Below are 16318 nucleotides of genomic sequence, written 5' to 3'. Positions count from 1 at the left end.
CACCCCAGTAGCCTTTGCAGTTACTTTACATACACTAAAATAAAGTTTTTAACAAGTTAGGATATGTTCCAGGATGATTAAATAATAGATTAGGGCAGAGGTAGGAGAAACCTACCATCACATCCACTTCTGATGGTAGATTCCTCATGGTAGGTTTCCTTTAACTTTCATACATTTTTTAGACACCTGATAATGTGATGATAAACAAATCTAGCGCCTTAAATGGTCTAAATTGTATTATGTTGGAATATAATACAAAGCCATATCCTAGGAGGAGTATATAGGGTCATTTATTAACTCTTATTTCCCTTGTTCATATGGAGAAATAAACACTTTTTAAATTGAATCTGTCAGAAACAAATGTAGAATGTTCCATCTCATGTGGTTTAATAGCAACTTTTCCACTTAATAGAAGTTATGTTAATACCGAAACTGCAAACTGTGAGAATAAAAATGAACTATTCCTTTAATATGTTAAAAAAGCACAGTTGTAAAATCCCATTGCATACATTCTAAATCTACTATGTATATGTTTCAAGGGGTATTCTAGACATAAGCATAATTCATTTACAAATGGGTCCTTAAAATATAAGCTAATATGTAATTAGTTGTTTAAAATTTAGCTCCCTTTAGAAGAAAACTGCTGCTGACATACCCTGTAATGAAGAATTAAAATGCTACTGGCCCTTTCGTCAGTCCGTGGATTTCACCTGCCTGGGCAGGTCATGTGATCACCACTAATATTGGCAGCAGTTGGTTGGTTGCAGTGCATCCAGTATGGCCAGTGTTGTGGAGAGACGTCATCTCAGTGAGGTAATATGCATTGATGACAATTACACACATCATTACTATGGTAACAGAGCAGGACAGTCTGTTATATCATCATTGGGAGCAGAGCATGAGAGGGAGGAAGAGTTACTGAGAACTAAAAGATTATGGGACTTGGGCCATCTTGGTGATAACGCCATCTTCTTTAGAGAGGCCATAACATTTTGAGACTCATAAAATCAAACTATTTAAGCTCCATTTTGTGACAAATGACATTGAGTTTTGTAATATTTATTTACTCATAGCATTATGGGTTTTCGTAGAACATGTTCATATTCCTGGAATACCCGTTTAAAGGAAGGTGTTTTTTTACCCTAAACTGGCCATAGGGCATCAGGTTATGACCTATCCTCTGTTATACTTCCCTAAATTTTCTTTTGTTAAAAAGTTCAGCTGTAGTTTAGACTGGCATTTGGGATGATCAATGATAAGTGGCTAACTGAAATCTTGAAATCTTTGTGATAAACTGTGTGAGATGTGTCTGACAGTCCTGCAACTCAACAGGCTGAAATGAGACCTGTCAATCACACCTACCAGGGTATGCATTGGCACAATGACTTGATGACACCAGCCCCTACCTTCATGGTCAGTCAAGATAAAGTAAATTTGTAAGTGTAAGCTTTTAAAAGCTTATAATTTATCATTTTAGCAACAGAAAGCTTAGTGAGCAGGAATGAGCACATTCGTCTGGACGGGAACTATAAAATCCTATTTGGGTCCATCTATTAGATCGAATCCCAGACCAAGAAAACACCTGCAGTAGCACCCACAATTGGTGCAGGCAAAAGTCAGAATTTAAATCAATATGGCACATGCACATCGCTACTAATGTGCAGTCATCAACTTGCCATGGCATCATAGTAGCACACTGTTGCACTTGCATGTAAATTTAAATAGTTTTCTATTGAAGTCCAGGGTCAGATCCGGGGAACCTGACCTGATAAAGTTTGGTACATACCCCAACCTTGCCATTCAAGCTTATCTCTATTAGTAAGGGGTGTCATAGGAAAGATCAGCAATGTGAGTATGTGTTTACATACTAGGGCCAGCTTAAAATAGAAAAACATCTTAAATAGGACTGTTTGCCATCTCTGTGGAGATTAGCATACCATGCTGTACAGCTCCTACACAGATTCATGAGCACTTTGAATTTTCTTTCTAGCACCCTCAGATGTGGAGATATCAGCCCCAGTATCTGACCATTGTAATCTGTGTTGTGTCAGGGAGGAGGTGCTGCAGTTGAAGGTGTGTGTTATGCTAATGTTCTCTCATACTGTCCAATCAGCAGTAGGAAATTTCAGAGACGCTACTTTGAACAGTAGTGAGCTGTGATTTCTTTATATGCATCTAGACACTGTATTCACAAATATACCACTAATATTCTTTTGACATAGCATTTACACTGCACTTACATAAACACTAAGTTACAAAATTGTGATGTAAATGCAATGTGAATGTGTTGTAAAAGCAAATGCACTGTAAATGCAAATATAATTACATGATGTAACTGAAGTGAACGCATTTTACAGGCCACTTGTGTTTACGTAGCTGTAGCTTCGTGTTTATGCTGAAATGGCACTTGTGTCGCGTTTATTCTTGCGTTTATTTGGCGTTTGCCTCACATATATATTTATATGGTGTTTGTGTAGCATTTGCATTTATGGTTACTTGGCATTTGAATGGCAATTTGCCGTTTGCGCTATGTTTGCGTTGCATTTGCATTTACGTCACATTTGTGTTTTATGTGTATATAAGGCTGGAAAAAAAGATGCTGGAAAAAAACACAAGTCCATTAAGTCCAATTTTCAAGAATTAAATAATTGTGTTTTACCCCATAATCTGTCATTATTTTGCTCTGCAGAAAGTCAACCATGTTTCTTTTAACCGTGTACAAATAGTCCGCCAGAACAACCTCATGTGGCAGAGTTCCATAGTCTCACTGCTCTTACAGTAAAGAACCTTTGTCTATGTTGATGGTAGAACCCCCCTCTCATCTAGGCATAGATGATGCTCCCTGTCCTGGTTGGAGAGATCCTTATACTGCCCATATTTGTTATCTGTTATTGTATACTAGTCCCCCCATTCCTCTAATAATCTTGGTTGCTCTCTTCTGCACCTGTTCAAGGTCTACTATGTCCTTTTTATACACTGTTGCCCAAAACTGTACACAATATTCCATGTGTGGTCTACCAGTGATTTTTTTAAAGGGCAAAACTATGTCGTTATCAGCAGAGTCTATTCTTTTCTTGATACATACCATAATTTTATTTGCTTTAGCAGCAGCTGCCTGGCTCTGGTCACTAAAATTAAGTTTACCATCCACCAATACCCCCAACTCTTTTTCAGCTCCAGTTTTACCAAGTAATTGACTGTTTACAACATAATTGTACTTTTTGTTTCCATTATCCAAGTGTATAACCACACTTCAAAGTCATTAATAAAAATACTAAAAAGAAGGGGCCCAATTCTGCCCCTTGGCACATTTCACTAGTAATATCAACTCAACCTGAGAATATTCTATTAATGACGACCCTCTGTTTTCTATAATTAAGCCAATTACTTTCCCAAATACACAGATTTTCCCCTTGTCCCAGCAGTCTCATTTTATGTACCAACCTTTTATGCGGCGCTGTATCAAATGCCTTGGAAAAGTCCAGATATACAACATCCACAACCTCACCTAGATCCAGTCTGGAACTTACCTCCTCTTAGAAGCCAATCAGATTAGTCTGACAGGACGGATTCCTCATAAACACATGCTGATGCTGGGTTATAAGGTTATGTACAGTGAGATACTCCAGGATAGCATCTCTAACAAACCCACAACAGAAGTTAGACTCACAGGTCTGTCGTTTCCAGGTTTGCGTTTTGATCCTTTTTTTGTATATTGGTGCCACATTTGCTATGCGACAGTCACATGGCACAGAACCAGTCCTCACGGAATGAGGGCTTGTTCGAGTTGCTTTTACATGGCGTTTTCGTTGACATGGTGTTTGTGTGGCTTTTTCAATTATGTGGCGTTTCTGTGGCATTTGCGTTTTCATGGCATTAAGATTGTGTTTGTGCTTATAGTTACACTATGTTTGCATCATGTATGTGTTTACATTGTGTTTGCATTGACATTTATGCTGAATTGAATATGTTTTTACACACACGGTGTAAGTGCAATGTTTATACAAAGTTTGAAAACCGCATCTAGAGGAGTATAGAGCGATCAAACACTGTCTGCCACTGATTGAACAGTATGAGAGAAGATTAGCATATCACACGCCTCCAGCCCCAGCTCCTCCTCTCTGACAGATTAGAATGGTCAGACACTGGGACTGTCTAAGCATGTAATCTCCATATAAATGAGGTGGTGAAAGGTCCTCTTTAGTCTCAGACAACCTCTTTAATGTAATGAAGCTTTCACATTATGTGCACTTTGCACTAAATTCCAAGTAGAAAAATAAGGCAAAATCCCATTCTGACAAAATCATGCGCATTAGACAAGTGAAAGATCATTTTCTGTCATGTATAACTTTGTATAAAACTTTGTGCTGGCTGAGCTAGTTACATTATTCATTGTCATACACACAGTACATATTTCTAACTTTTCCTTTCAATAGATAAGAAGCATGAACTTTATGCAGGCGGAGATAGGATTGTGTTAACAGCACAATTCATGTCATTTTGCTTTGTGTCCTTTACATATCTTAGTTTTGATGTTCTCATTTTAGAACACACATATTCTCACCTATTGAATTGGGATTGTGTGAAAGAAAATGAACAGAGTTAAATAAAGTGACAATTTATAGAGCAAGAATGAATTGAGCTCTAGAAGCAGCCTTAACATCAAAAGCATAACAACCCTAATTCTTTTCTATGACCCATTCCAGTGTTCATTAGTCTGTATATAATTGTGTCTACACCTCTTCACATCCCAACACCGCCCCAGTGCTGAATAAGTATAGCTTTGCAGTACTGCGGAGCACATAGAATCTTCTACATAGCCTAAAACGTTTTTAACATGGTTAAGACTCTTAGCTTTGACTTTCAAATATTTAATTAAAAAATACTTGCATAATAAATAATTACATTAGCAACCATTTAGCAACTGGTTTACTGATGGTTCTGGACAGAAATGAAACTCCTTTTAGACACTGACTTTGCAGGCCACTTTTATAGCTATTGATCATAGTCCATAGGAAAAAGACTAAAAAAGACAGATAAAACACTGCTTCTTTATTCAGCAACAAAGCGCCAGACACACCACAGAACGACGGGCCGTTTCGTGCTGTTTGCGTTTTCTCATGGCTCTGATCACAGGTGCAGTCAAAGGTTTAAGAAATCGCAGTGTGTAACGGGCCATTGTTCTGTGGTGTGCACAGCACCTCTTGCTAATCCTGCCTTGGACTGAATAAAGAAATGGTGTTTTATCAGTGAGTGCCCGTTTTCCTTCTTTTTCATATGGAGTTATCAATTGCTATCTGTCAGCAGCATTGTGTGCCCCAAACCGCGCTAAAGTAGGATATCCTCTGCATCAGATTCCATGTATTTACCTCCTCATACCTTTTGTCCATTGATGTGTGGGGTACAGACTTTTCATCCTTTTGTCCTTTTTCATTTTAGTGTTTGTTTTCTACTTCCACAGTCCATAAACTTTTTATTTTTGTTGAGACATATAAGGGCTTGCCATCTGTGGGGCAATTTAAACTTTTTAGTGGCACTGTTGAATGTTTAAGGCAAAGTACTGGGCTCTGTTTTTATGACTTTCACTATGCACTACAAATGACACCTCCCATTTATTCTTTGGATCAGTTCAATCATGGAGACAACAAATCTATATAGACTTTTTTTAGGTTTTCATAAATTTAAGAAAAAAACTAATGGCTGTTTTGCCACATATCAATCATGAATCTATATGACCTTTTGATCACTTTGTATTCAAATAATTATGGCTGAAAAAATGGCTAACACAGTTGCAATGTGGATGCTGTATTCCTTTACGGCCTTCACAGCATGTGATTATGTTTTTTATATTACAATAGATGGGACATCTAACATATTTATTATTTGTTTTGTTTATTGTTATATGTGTTCTAGGGAAAATGTGGCAATTTAAGTGTTGCATTTATGTATCTATTGTAAATTTATCACAGGCATAATGGTAGTGATCAGGGTTCATGATTCGATGACTTCATGGCTAGTCAATGTGTGTGTTTATCAGCAATCCGAGATGGCAGTGCCCGCTGGCAGGTGTTTGTCCTATCATTTAACTTCTGTGATCAGTGTACTTAAAAACAAGGAAGCAGCCCGTGATTTCTCTTCATACAGCCCCTACCACACCACGATGTAGTATAATGTTGCACGTAGAGGTTAAAGGCTTTACATGCTATACAAATAATCTAGCTACTTACACTTTATTGAATACATTATACACCACTGTTTACATTTGATTGTCTATTCATTTTAGGAAAGACCCACTACCTTGGCGGTTACTATACATCATCTTAAACGTCAGACTTCAATGTATGTTAGCACTGAATATAGTTTGCAAAATAAAAGGAAATCTACTTAAAATAAATCTACCATTTGTTTTTATGCATCATGAACCAAACATACCTTGAGAATTCTGGTGCAGAAACATATCTTGTTTAATCCCTGAACCGAGTGGTTTTGCTCAAATAACAATTATTAAATTCAGGAACTTGGGAAAGCTGGGTTGCATGCTGGCTGCCTACATAAACACATTACAAGGAGCTTCCTGAACTGTCCAGTCAGGACTAATCAACCTGAGCTGAATGACTCATACACAGAAGCTGGGGGATAGTGCAGTGATTGATTACTTCTGCCTGACTGTGACAACTTAGTGATGATGTATCCTCAGCTTATGCTGAACAGGACAAGACTGAAGCAGTGCATAATTTGAAGCGCAAAAGCCTCATTATCAAAATGTTATAATTGTTTTTTCAGCAAAACCACTCGGTTCAGGGATTAAACAAGATATGTTTCTGCGTCAGTGTAGCTACAGCATTCGTAATTTATGATTGGTTCACAATGCATTAAAACAAATAGTAGATTTCCTTAACCCCTTAACAAGCTGGGCCTTTTTTATTTTTTTCATTTCCATTTTTCCCTCCCCACCATCAAAAATCTATAACTTTTTTTATTTTTACACATAAAGAGCTTTGTGGCTTGTTTTCTGCTTAACAAATTGCACTTCATAGTGATGGTATTGAATATTCCATGTCATGTACTGGAAAGTGGGAAAAAAATTCCAAATGCAGTAAAATTGGTGAAAGAACACATTTGCGCTGTTTTCTTGTAGGTTTGAATTTTACAGCTTTTTGATGTCATTTAAATGACATGTCTACTTTATTCTTTGGGTCGGTGCAATCACGGGGATAACACATTTGTATAGGTTTTATAATGTTTTCATACATTTATAATAATTAAAACCTCCTGTACACTTTTTTTTTATTTTGTCATCTTCTGGTGCTAATAACTTTTTCATACTTTGGTGTACGGAGCTGTGGGTGGTGTCCTTTTTTTTTGAGTTTTGATGATGCTTTCCATGCTTCTACTTTTTGGACTTTATGATCTTTTTATCACTTTTTATAGAATTTTTTATATTTTTCAAATTGGCAAAAGAGTGCCATTTTCGACTTTGGGCAGTATTTTCCATTTCAAGGTTAAACGCAGTGAAAAGCTGTTTGGGCATTTTCAGATGCGGCGATACCTAATGTGTTTATGATTTTTACTGTTTCTTTATATGACTTCTAGGGAAAGGGGGATGATTTAAATTTTTTAGGTTTTTTAATATATTTTTTTTATTATTACTATTTTTCAGACCCCCTAGGGTACTTTAACCCTAGGTGGTCTAATTGATCCTACCATATACTGCCATACTACAGTATGGCAATTTATGGGTATTTTCTTCCTCATTCATTATAATGTGCAAATCGCCCATTGTAATGAATGGGTTAAAACAAGACAGCCTGGGGTCTTAGGAAGAACCAAAGCTGTCATGGCAACTTATCGCCGCTACCTGGTAACGTCATGGAGAGCGACAATCTTCACCAAGATGGTGGCGCCCATGCACACACCCCCCCCCCCCCTCTTTTTGAAGCCGCCGGCAGCTCTGTCGATTTGGACAGTTTCAGCTCATATAACAGAAGACAAAGGTGTAACAATCACCTTATTGCTAAAAGTCACTTTTATTTTGTCCCCACTTGTGTATAAATAGAAAACTCTTTAGGCTATGGTAATTTTACGATTAAATCTGAGTAAAATTCACATTCCATAAATGTAAAAGATGTTTCTTAAACCCTGTTTACATGCATGGCTAAACTTTACCGAGTTAGACCCCTTTATATGAATGTGCTTCAGCCCATTGAAGTGAATTGGATTCTTTGCACCCTAGTGAATTATGAGGCAGGTCCAGTTGTTAAAGTGTTAGTGTTGCACTAATATACTCCTTGTATCATAATTGACACAAGTAGTGACCCCTAAATGACAATGGGCCTGATCCCTGTGCACGTCTCCAGCTGTTCAAACTGCATGACAACCTTAAATCTCCACTGCTCAAAGAACCCCTAAAGAGTAACATCATTTTTTTATTTATTAATTTTATTTAGTCTAGTAAAATATGTGAAACTTTTCATATAACATCACAATCATAATGGTCAGTACTGGATTTATTATGCACTGCACCAGCGTATGATTATACTATTGAGTATTATGTACCAGGAGGTCCCGATCTTCTGATAAATCTGGTGGACTGCTGGACTGGCCAATAAATCTATGCGAGGCTGCAGGCTATTCGTTGTGCACAGTCTTGAGAAAGGAATGACCCACCCTGGACCACTCTGCTGCCTGGTGAGGTCCACTTGGCATGGAACTGGTGCAGTGGGGAAAAATGTGATTATTTGATGACTTGTACACCTGAAAAGTGGTGTACAAGACTTGAATAACCAGATCTGAACAGAAGAGGATTGATAAAGGGAAACAGGAAAACATTATTTTTATTTATTTTTATTAATAAAAACAAACCCTACTGGAACTGGTTTAAAAACAAACCTGTAGTCAAACTGGTATAAAATTATAAATGGGAAAAAAATGAAGAAAAATTGTAGCACAATTTCCTCAATAAATAAATAAAGTTATGCATTTTTTCTTATTTACCAATCATGAAAAAAATATAAAATCTATATATTCACTATAGCATCCCAAATTAAAAATAGGTTCTGTATATCTAAACCATGTTAAAAATAATATTTAACATTATAAAATCTAAAAAAAGCCAGCTGAGGAAGCAGTTTAATGTCTCCATGATCTGTATCACCCTAAGTCAACCATTGAGACATAGGTAGGTTGTTTAAAAAACCTGAGTAATGTTATATAGCACCAAACTGTTAATGCATACTCTATTAAAAAGTAAAACACAAAAAGCATTGAAAATATAAATGTAGATTTAGTTTCTTGTAAATACCATTGCCACAAAATGCTATATACTGCATGTATGTACTGTACAACATATATTTTGAATATATAGAAAGTTTAGAGGTTATTAAAGATAGTAAAACAGCAAAGCTGAAGCGCTAACTTTAATGTAATTATCTGGCTTATGTATAGAACAGGTGTTGGTCATAAGCAGAGATAACAAGCAAGCAGCATGGAGATTTCTCTGAAATACAAACATTAAAAAACTGCATTGGCAAAGCTTTAGTGTTATTTATATCAAAGAGTCCTTGCTGAAAATAAAATTGTTAATATACTCAAAATCATTGCTAAAATGTGCATGTTTCTGTGCATCTCTTGGGGTTCTGCAACAGTGTCAAATCACTCAAGTTATGACCCGATGACCTGTCATAGTTTTATCAGTTTCTATTTTGGTGAATTTTTTTTGTAAGAAGCTACCTCACAAAGCAGTCATATTTTACAGATTTTTACTTTATCTGGAAGTAAGTGCAACTAATTTTCTCCACAGTTAATACTATTAAAATCAGGCAGTCTGTACTAGAACATAAGTAAAATGACGGCATGTTTAAGTCATGCAGGGATACTGAATACTCTATATCAGTAAAAAAGATCTCTAAAGTGTATGACCTATTTAAAAACAATTGGATTTGCAATAATAATAATAATAATAAAACTGATGATAAAATATAAAAGTAAATATCTTGTGCAGTAAAAATCACCCTAAACACAGACTGAATAGTATGTCAGCGTTGTTAAGGCTTAATGGAGAGGGCTCAGCCTGTGAGCCTTCTCCAAAAAATGGAATGGGGCAGATTTATCAAGCTGTCTAAAAGTCAGAATATTCTTAGCTGCCCATGCAACCCATCACAGCTCCCCTTTAAAATATTCCTGAGCACTGGTAAAATACACCTGAGCTATGATTGGTTGCCATGGGCAACTAAGAATATTCTGACTTTTAGACAGCTTGATAAATCTGCCCCAACGTGTCTGCTGCCCTATCCCAGATTCCCAGCCAACAGAATAAGACCCTGCTGGAGCCAAATTCACAAGATACTGCAGTTCAGAAGTATTTATAGCATATTATATCGGCAATCAGAGGGTTCAAGTAACCTAGGAATTTTCTTTTTAATATTTTTTAAAAATGTAAAAACTAACAAATAAATATTTAAAAAAATTAAAGGGAACCTGTCATCAGACATTTGCCTAACAAACCACTACCAGTATTTTGGCAAGCAGTTGAACAGCTTCTAGTTCATGTTTCTTTTGTGGTCCAGTTTGGTGGCATCATCCAGAAAATCAAGTTTGAAGTAGGATGTAAGTTAGATGTATAATATCGGGGAGGCAAGAAGTTTTACACTGAAGTCAAATTCTGTATTTCTCTGGACACCTCCTCCCATGAGATTGACATCAGGAGATCTGAACAGTGATGCCCCTCGTGCAGAACCATCAGGTTACAGTGAAGGGGGTATTATAAGGCAGGGAAATCTTGACTTCCGTGTTAAAATCTCTGCCTCCTTGACTTCATAAAACCAATTTACATTTCACTTCAAAGTTGATTTTCTGGATGATGCCACCACACCAGGCCATGGAGCAAACATCATCTAGAAGCTGTACGGCTACTTCACAACATACGGCTAATGGTTTATTAGGCCATTTTCTGATAACAGAAATTTCAATTTAACCACCTTTCCCTAGTGGTAAAATAAAAATAATAAAACATGTTAAACCTGCGTCCTGAAATGCCTAATCGATTAACATATAAAGATTATTATACCTTGCGGAGAACCTCTGAGGAAAAAACACAAATATTTGATATGTAATATGTGTTTTTAGCCAAACATTATATATTTAAAATTTAATAAAAAAGTGTTCAAAAATGTGCAATGCCAAAAATTGCATCAATGAAAACTTCAGTTTGTCTCACACTGCAGAGTTTTGTACATCAAAGCAAGTTATGGACATCAGAATTGTGGGATACAACAAAAATATATTTTGTACAAAAGACTAATATATCAATCAGTTTTTTTCTTTTTGGATAAAAACGGATGATTTATGTAAGTGTATATAACAGATACAATATGGACTTCACAAGAACATCATGTGTCCCTATGTTTTGTAGCCATACAACTGACATTCTTGGCTGAAATAGCCCTAACATATGTAATTTGAATTATACATTAAAAGCATTAAATAAATTAAACAGCAATGCTTATACTTCAGAGAAAGATTATAATTGCATTTTTTTAGAGTTACAACAGTCACCAATCAGTAGGAAGTGCACAGGGCTTTGCTTTGAATGACTACATGGTGTGATTTGGTCCACTCCTTCTTCCAGTCTCTTTCACAGTTGTATTTTGGGTTTCTTGGCCATAACTTTGTCACCAAGGGTTTTGTTGATGAAGGTTCTGATATATACTTGCATTCACTTTGTCATATAGTTGTATTAGAGGTCCAACTCCTGCAGCAGAGAACATTCCCCAAACCATTACACTTCCTTCACCACCTTTTATTGACTTCTTTATACACTTTGGGTTCATTATTTCCAAATCTGTTAGCGAACGTAATGTTTATTATCAGTTCTATATAAATTTAAGTTGCTTTCAAAACTTGATTCCCTCATAACTTGATCCCCTCTGTCCACACAATGTGCTCCTCAGCAAAAATGAGTCTAACCTTTTGATTTTTTCTACTTAGTGGAGGTTTGGTCACTGCAGAGTGGGCTTTCAGTCCAAATGTCAAAACACTATATGAAGAGTCAGATCCTTACCCTGTTCAGTGCTAAACTAGCGAGCAATTCCATCTTCAGTTTTGAAATTATTACCCAAACACACACTATATCCTGTCCTCTTTAGCATTTACCTTTCGAGAGTAACACACCTTTTTGGGGGACTTGATTGAGATTGTGATGATATAAAATGTAATATTATACAAATCACAGACCGACTTCTCTTGCTATGCGTCATCTGGACAACTTCATCTGCTGGAAGGTTTCAGACACTTTGGAAAGCACACCATTTTTGCAAGATTGGTGAAAACTGGAAAGTTAGGCTGCCAGTTAAAAAGGGTTTGTCAGATAATTAAAGAAATTAGAACCAGTTAGCAGATTAACACCAATGTCTTGCAGGTTTCTGAAAGTTTTATCTAATTTTGATCTTTATTCTTTGGCAATGATCTTATTTACATCATACACATCATATATTTACATTATATTTTTTTGTTGAATGAAAAATTAAATGAAACTGGAAAAATTTAATGGGCCTAGATACATAAGTAAAGCAACAGAATAAAATCAGTTAAGGACTGTGGAATTAAATAGGTAATGTTTTTAACTTCTGTCTAAAGAAATGTTAGTTGCATTACACATTTGATATCAGTTGACCTACAGCACCATATAATGTGGTTTAGGATGCATTGATTTTGTCTTTATGTTTTACTCCTAGTGTTAAAGAATGTTTTATGTTTGGTGGTTTTGTTGATTGAATTGCACCGCGCCCATTACTCTTCAGCTCTGCTCCAGATCATCAGCAGTTAACCTACTGTGATGGACAGAGTTTTTATCCTATCAGCAGTGAACTAGGTTTAAAACATCACTTAAAAGATCCTGGGAGTTTTTCCTCATGGCTTGCTATAGTTCACACTTGACCAATCTAATTTGTATTCTGCCTTATATTTGATATCCCCTGGCTTCCTTGGCCTATCTGCTGGCTTCCATTTTGTCTGCCACTTTCATACGTTTTTTTTTCTTCTGCTGTGACCCAGCTTTGAAAGCAATTCATTTCCATTAGTATTGTTTTGTCTGTACTTAGGCATAGGCACATGGAGACCGTGTGATGAAGTTTGGAGTCGGGCACGCTCAACACTATTATGGAGTCCTCACACTATATAATTTATTTTCTAGTAGACAGCACTATACGGGATCTTGTATGAAGATGAAGAATTCATCAGCTGCTGGTTTACCACCCATGATAAAATCTAGAAATGGCAGTTTGATGTTTTATATGGAATACCTGCTTGCTTGTCCCATTTTCAGCTACATAAATACAGTCTATGATAAATATTGTAAATGTTCCATAATATATCTCTAAAAGCATAGAACACACTATAATATTTTCATATTTCTTTTTTTCATCCTTTAGAAACATATTGTACAAATTGCATGAAGCATCAACACAGTTTTCGATACTTCAAGAAGCACAAGAACATAGCAAGATAACAAAGTCAAATGAAACCCTTATGACAGCTTTGCAAGACGTGTTGAACTGCATTAACTCTGTTCAGTTCTATTTCAAGGAAGGTCTACACCTGTTTGAGAGTGGCTCGGAAGAAAAAGACTAGCAGGTTATTTTAGTCTCTGTCCACATAAAAATATATCCCAAATAAATTCAGTAAAGGTCATATTTAACAACCTAGTAAAGTTATATCTAAATCTATATGAGGTTGAAAACAGTAAACCCACGTGGAGTTAATATAAATTTCCACATACAGGTTATTTTATGCAGTGTGATGAATCCTTCTGGGTTTCATTAAAAATTGGACATGTTTGGCTTATTCCCATGATGACTTGTGAAGCAATCGTGTAGGTGTTATAATCTAAAAGTCGATCGCGCAGATTAAGATTTGCTTTGCATTGCTTTCTATTGTAGGTTATCATTCTGATGAGAAATTTGATAAGAAACTGAAGTAGAAGATTGAAAAGCAACTGATATTTTCTTAACTGAAATCCTCCACTTTAATAATCTTTCAGCTGCTGTTATAGAAGAGGTTGTATGTAGGTGTCTTAAATATGACATTTTATAGAAATTTCACATTTTTACGATTAAGAAATATTAGTTCTTTTTGCAGGTTTTTATATTCATTTTAAGAGACTCATATTTTTAGTGGATTTCTGTACAAATCCAAAAAAGTCACAAAGAATTCACTTTACTTTTATAAAACCTCATAAAACATACCGCCATATGGAGATCTATATTTTCTGTAAAAACAACTTTCAACAGCCACAGCTTACGCTATCAACTATTTGGTGTGGATACCACACAATGGTTGATTTTTAACCATTTGGCTAAACATGTTGTTTTATTGCATATTGTGTGAGGAAAAGCCTAGAGCAGATTATTAAATAATAAAAAGTATAAAGGAAGCAAAGATATCCACTTCTAATTTGTGTCTAGTACAAATATTTTGTTTAAAATTACATCAAAAACTTCAACAAAAACATGATAATAAACTTGAAGATATTTGTTGTATTGTTTACAAAAAGTTACCATGACATGCTTCCTCTCATACCATTATATGGAGGTGTACTCCCTTATAGGCAGAGTGTTTTTACATTTCATTTACAGGCCACAAAAGGTTAATTTATATGGCAGCTATGTTGAAGGAAGATTAAAGAGACTTTGTTTGTGTCCTACAAAGGACCTACATGAGTACATGAAGGCTAAAGACAGTATCACATTCCAGAGTCCATATTATGCAAGCAATGCAATACCCCATACAGTTCTACAAAAGTAAAAGTTTCCTATTGGAATCGAAGTTTGTTTCAGTACAAGTATATCTGCTTGATGGACATATGACATGGACGTCTACATGCACGTCTACATGCACTTTTAATGCTTGACTTTTACAATGAAGATTCACAGGCCTATTTTTATGGAGGCAGTTTAATATTTATTATTTTCTCGTTGACACAATGTATCTATGCAAAATTTTGACAATGTACATAAGCAATAGAATCTAAATCTTTTTTGCATTGGAATTATAATGAATGTATTTTCAATGTTTTAAAAATATACAATGTGTAGTGTTGAGCAGAACCCGAACTGCAAAGTTCTCGTTTGTACTGTACCGTGGGTTCAGCTTCAGTGGAACTGACCCAACTGGGTCATTACATGTGATATGGTAGCATGTGGTTGCTGGCAAAAGCCTCTTTGTTCATTGGCATTTAAATGGAGCTGTCAACGATCATGGGTGTTACCTACGATAGAGGTGGGTGAGCCGGACCCTCAAATCTCAGCACGGACCTGGAATTTAAGCAGATTCCATGAAAACATGGGACATATCAATAAAAAGCTGTGATTGAAAGCCAACAGCTCATTTTGACACAGAATTTGAACTAGATTAAATGACTTTATTTTGCTTTGACTTAAAATTTATAAGGGACAAATGAGTTAATATGTTAAACATAAGTGAAATATGTGATACGTTTTTAAGATTTTGTTTTGTTTTTAGATTCTAGAGTGCATAAGAGTTCTTTCAAACAAATCAGTTTTTGTACTTTTATATAAATTGTTGCATTTGTATTTTGAGGACCCCTAGGGCTGTATTTTCACATCTGCGCTTGAGTTCAGAGTGCGGTCACACGTCGCGTTTACCGCATGCGTTTAAAAACGCATTGCTACAGCGGAAGGGAGATTTGCCTAATTAAACAGCTGTTAACACCTGCGTTTACAAAACGCATGCGTTAACCGCGATGTTAACGCACGTGTTAACAATGCGTTAACAACCGCATGCGTTAACCGCGATGTTAACGCATGCGTTAACACTTGCGTTTTGTAAACGCAAGCGTTAACAACTGTTTAATTAGGCAAATATCCCTTCAGCTGTAGCAATGCGTTTTTAAACGCATGCGGTAAACGCTACGTGTGACCGCACCCTCAGAGCCTGCATCAGAGATTCCATTTAAAAGGGCAGATGGTAAGAAAGGAAAAATTCCTGCATGCAGGACTTTTTCATCTGGCAAATAATGATCACTTTATGGTATTTTTGACACTATTAGGTGTATGCTATGTCCATCATTAGTGGTTTTTGTTATTTGACTGTTCTACACCTATAACGGAACAAAGTCATGAAAATCCTGGCGTATATGTGAACCTACCCTAATAGAGAGCTAGTAAAAATGGAGGGCACATCTAAAGCAATATGGGTTTTTAAATGTGTAATGTATTTTTTTAACTGCTTTTACATGACTTTTAAATCATTTCTGTAACTTATGAGAAAATATAGTTTGTTCTGCAATTTTACCAAATCAAAT

At 36.0% G+C, this 16318-nt stretch overlaps 1 protein-coding gene across 3 annotated transcripts in view; it reads left to right on the top strand.

The window, feature by feature from the left end:
- Positions 1-15698, top strand: part of NAALADL2 (N-acetylated alpha-linked acidic dipeptidase like 2) — a 509493-nt gene extending 493795 nt beyond the window's left edge. For all 3 annotated transcript variants that reach the window (XM_072142777.1, XM_072142778.1, XM_072142776.1), the window contains exon 14: positions 13428-15698. In XM_072142777.1, the coding sequence (XP_071998878.1) occupies positions 13428-13626 (199 nt within the window). In that variant the 3' untranslated portion in view covers positions 13627-15698. The remainder of the gene's footprint in view (positions 1-13427) is intronic.
- Positions 15699-16318: the final 620 nt, after the last annotated feature.

This window comes from Engystomops pustulosus, chromosome 3 (genome assembly GCF_040894005.1).
Source record: "Engystomops pustulosus chromosome 3, aEngPut4.maternal, whole genome shotgun sequence".
Taxonomy (NCBI): domain Eukaryota; kingdom Metazoa; phylum Chordata; class Amphibia; order Anura; family Leptodactylidae; genus Engystomops; species Engystomops pustulosus.
The sequence above is the reverse complement of the archived record's forward strand: the minus strand, read 5'-3'. Positions and strand labels throughout refer to the sequence as shown.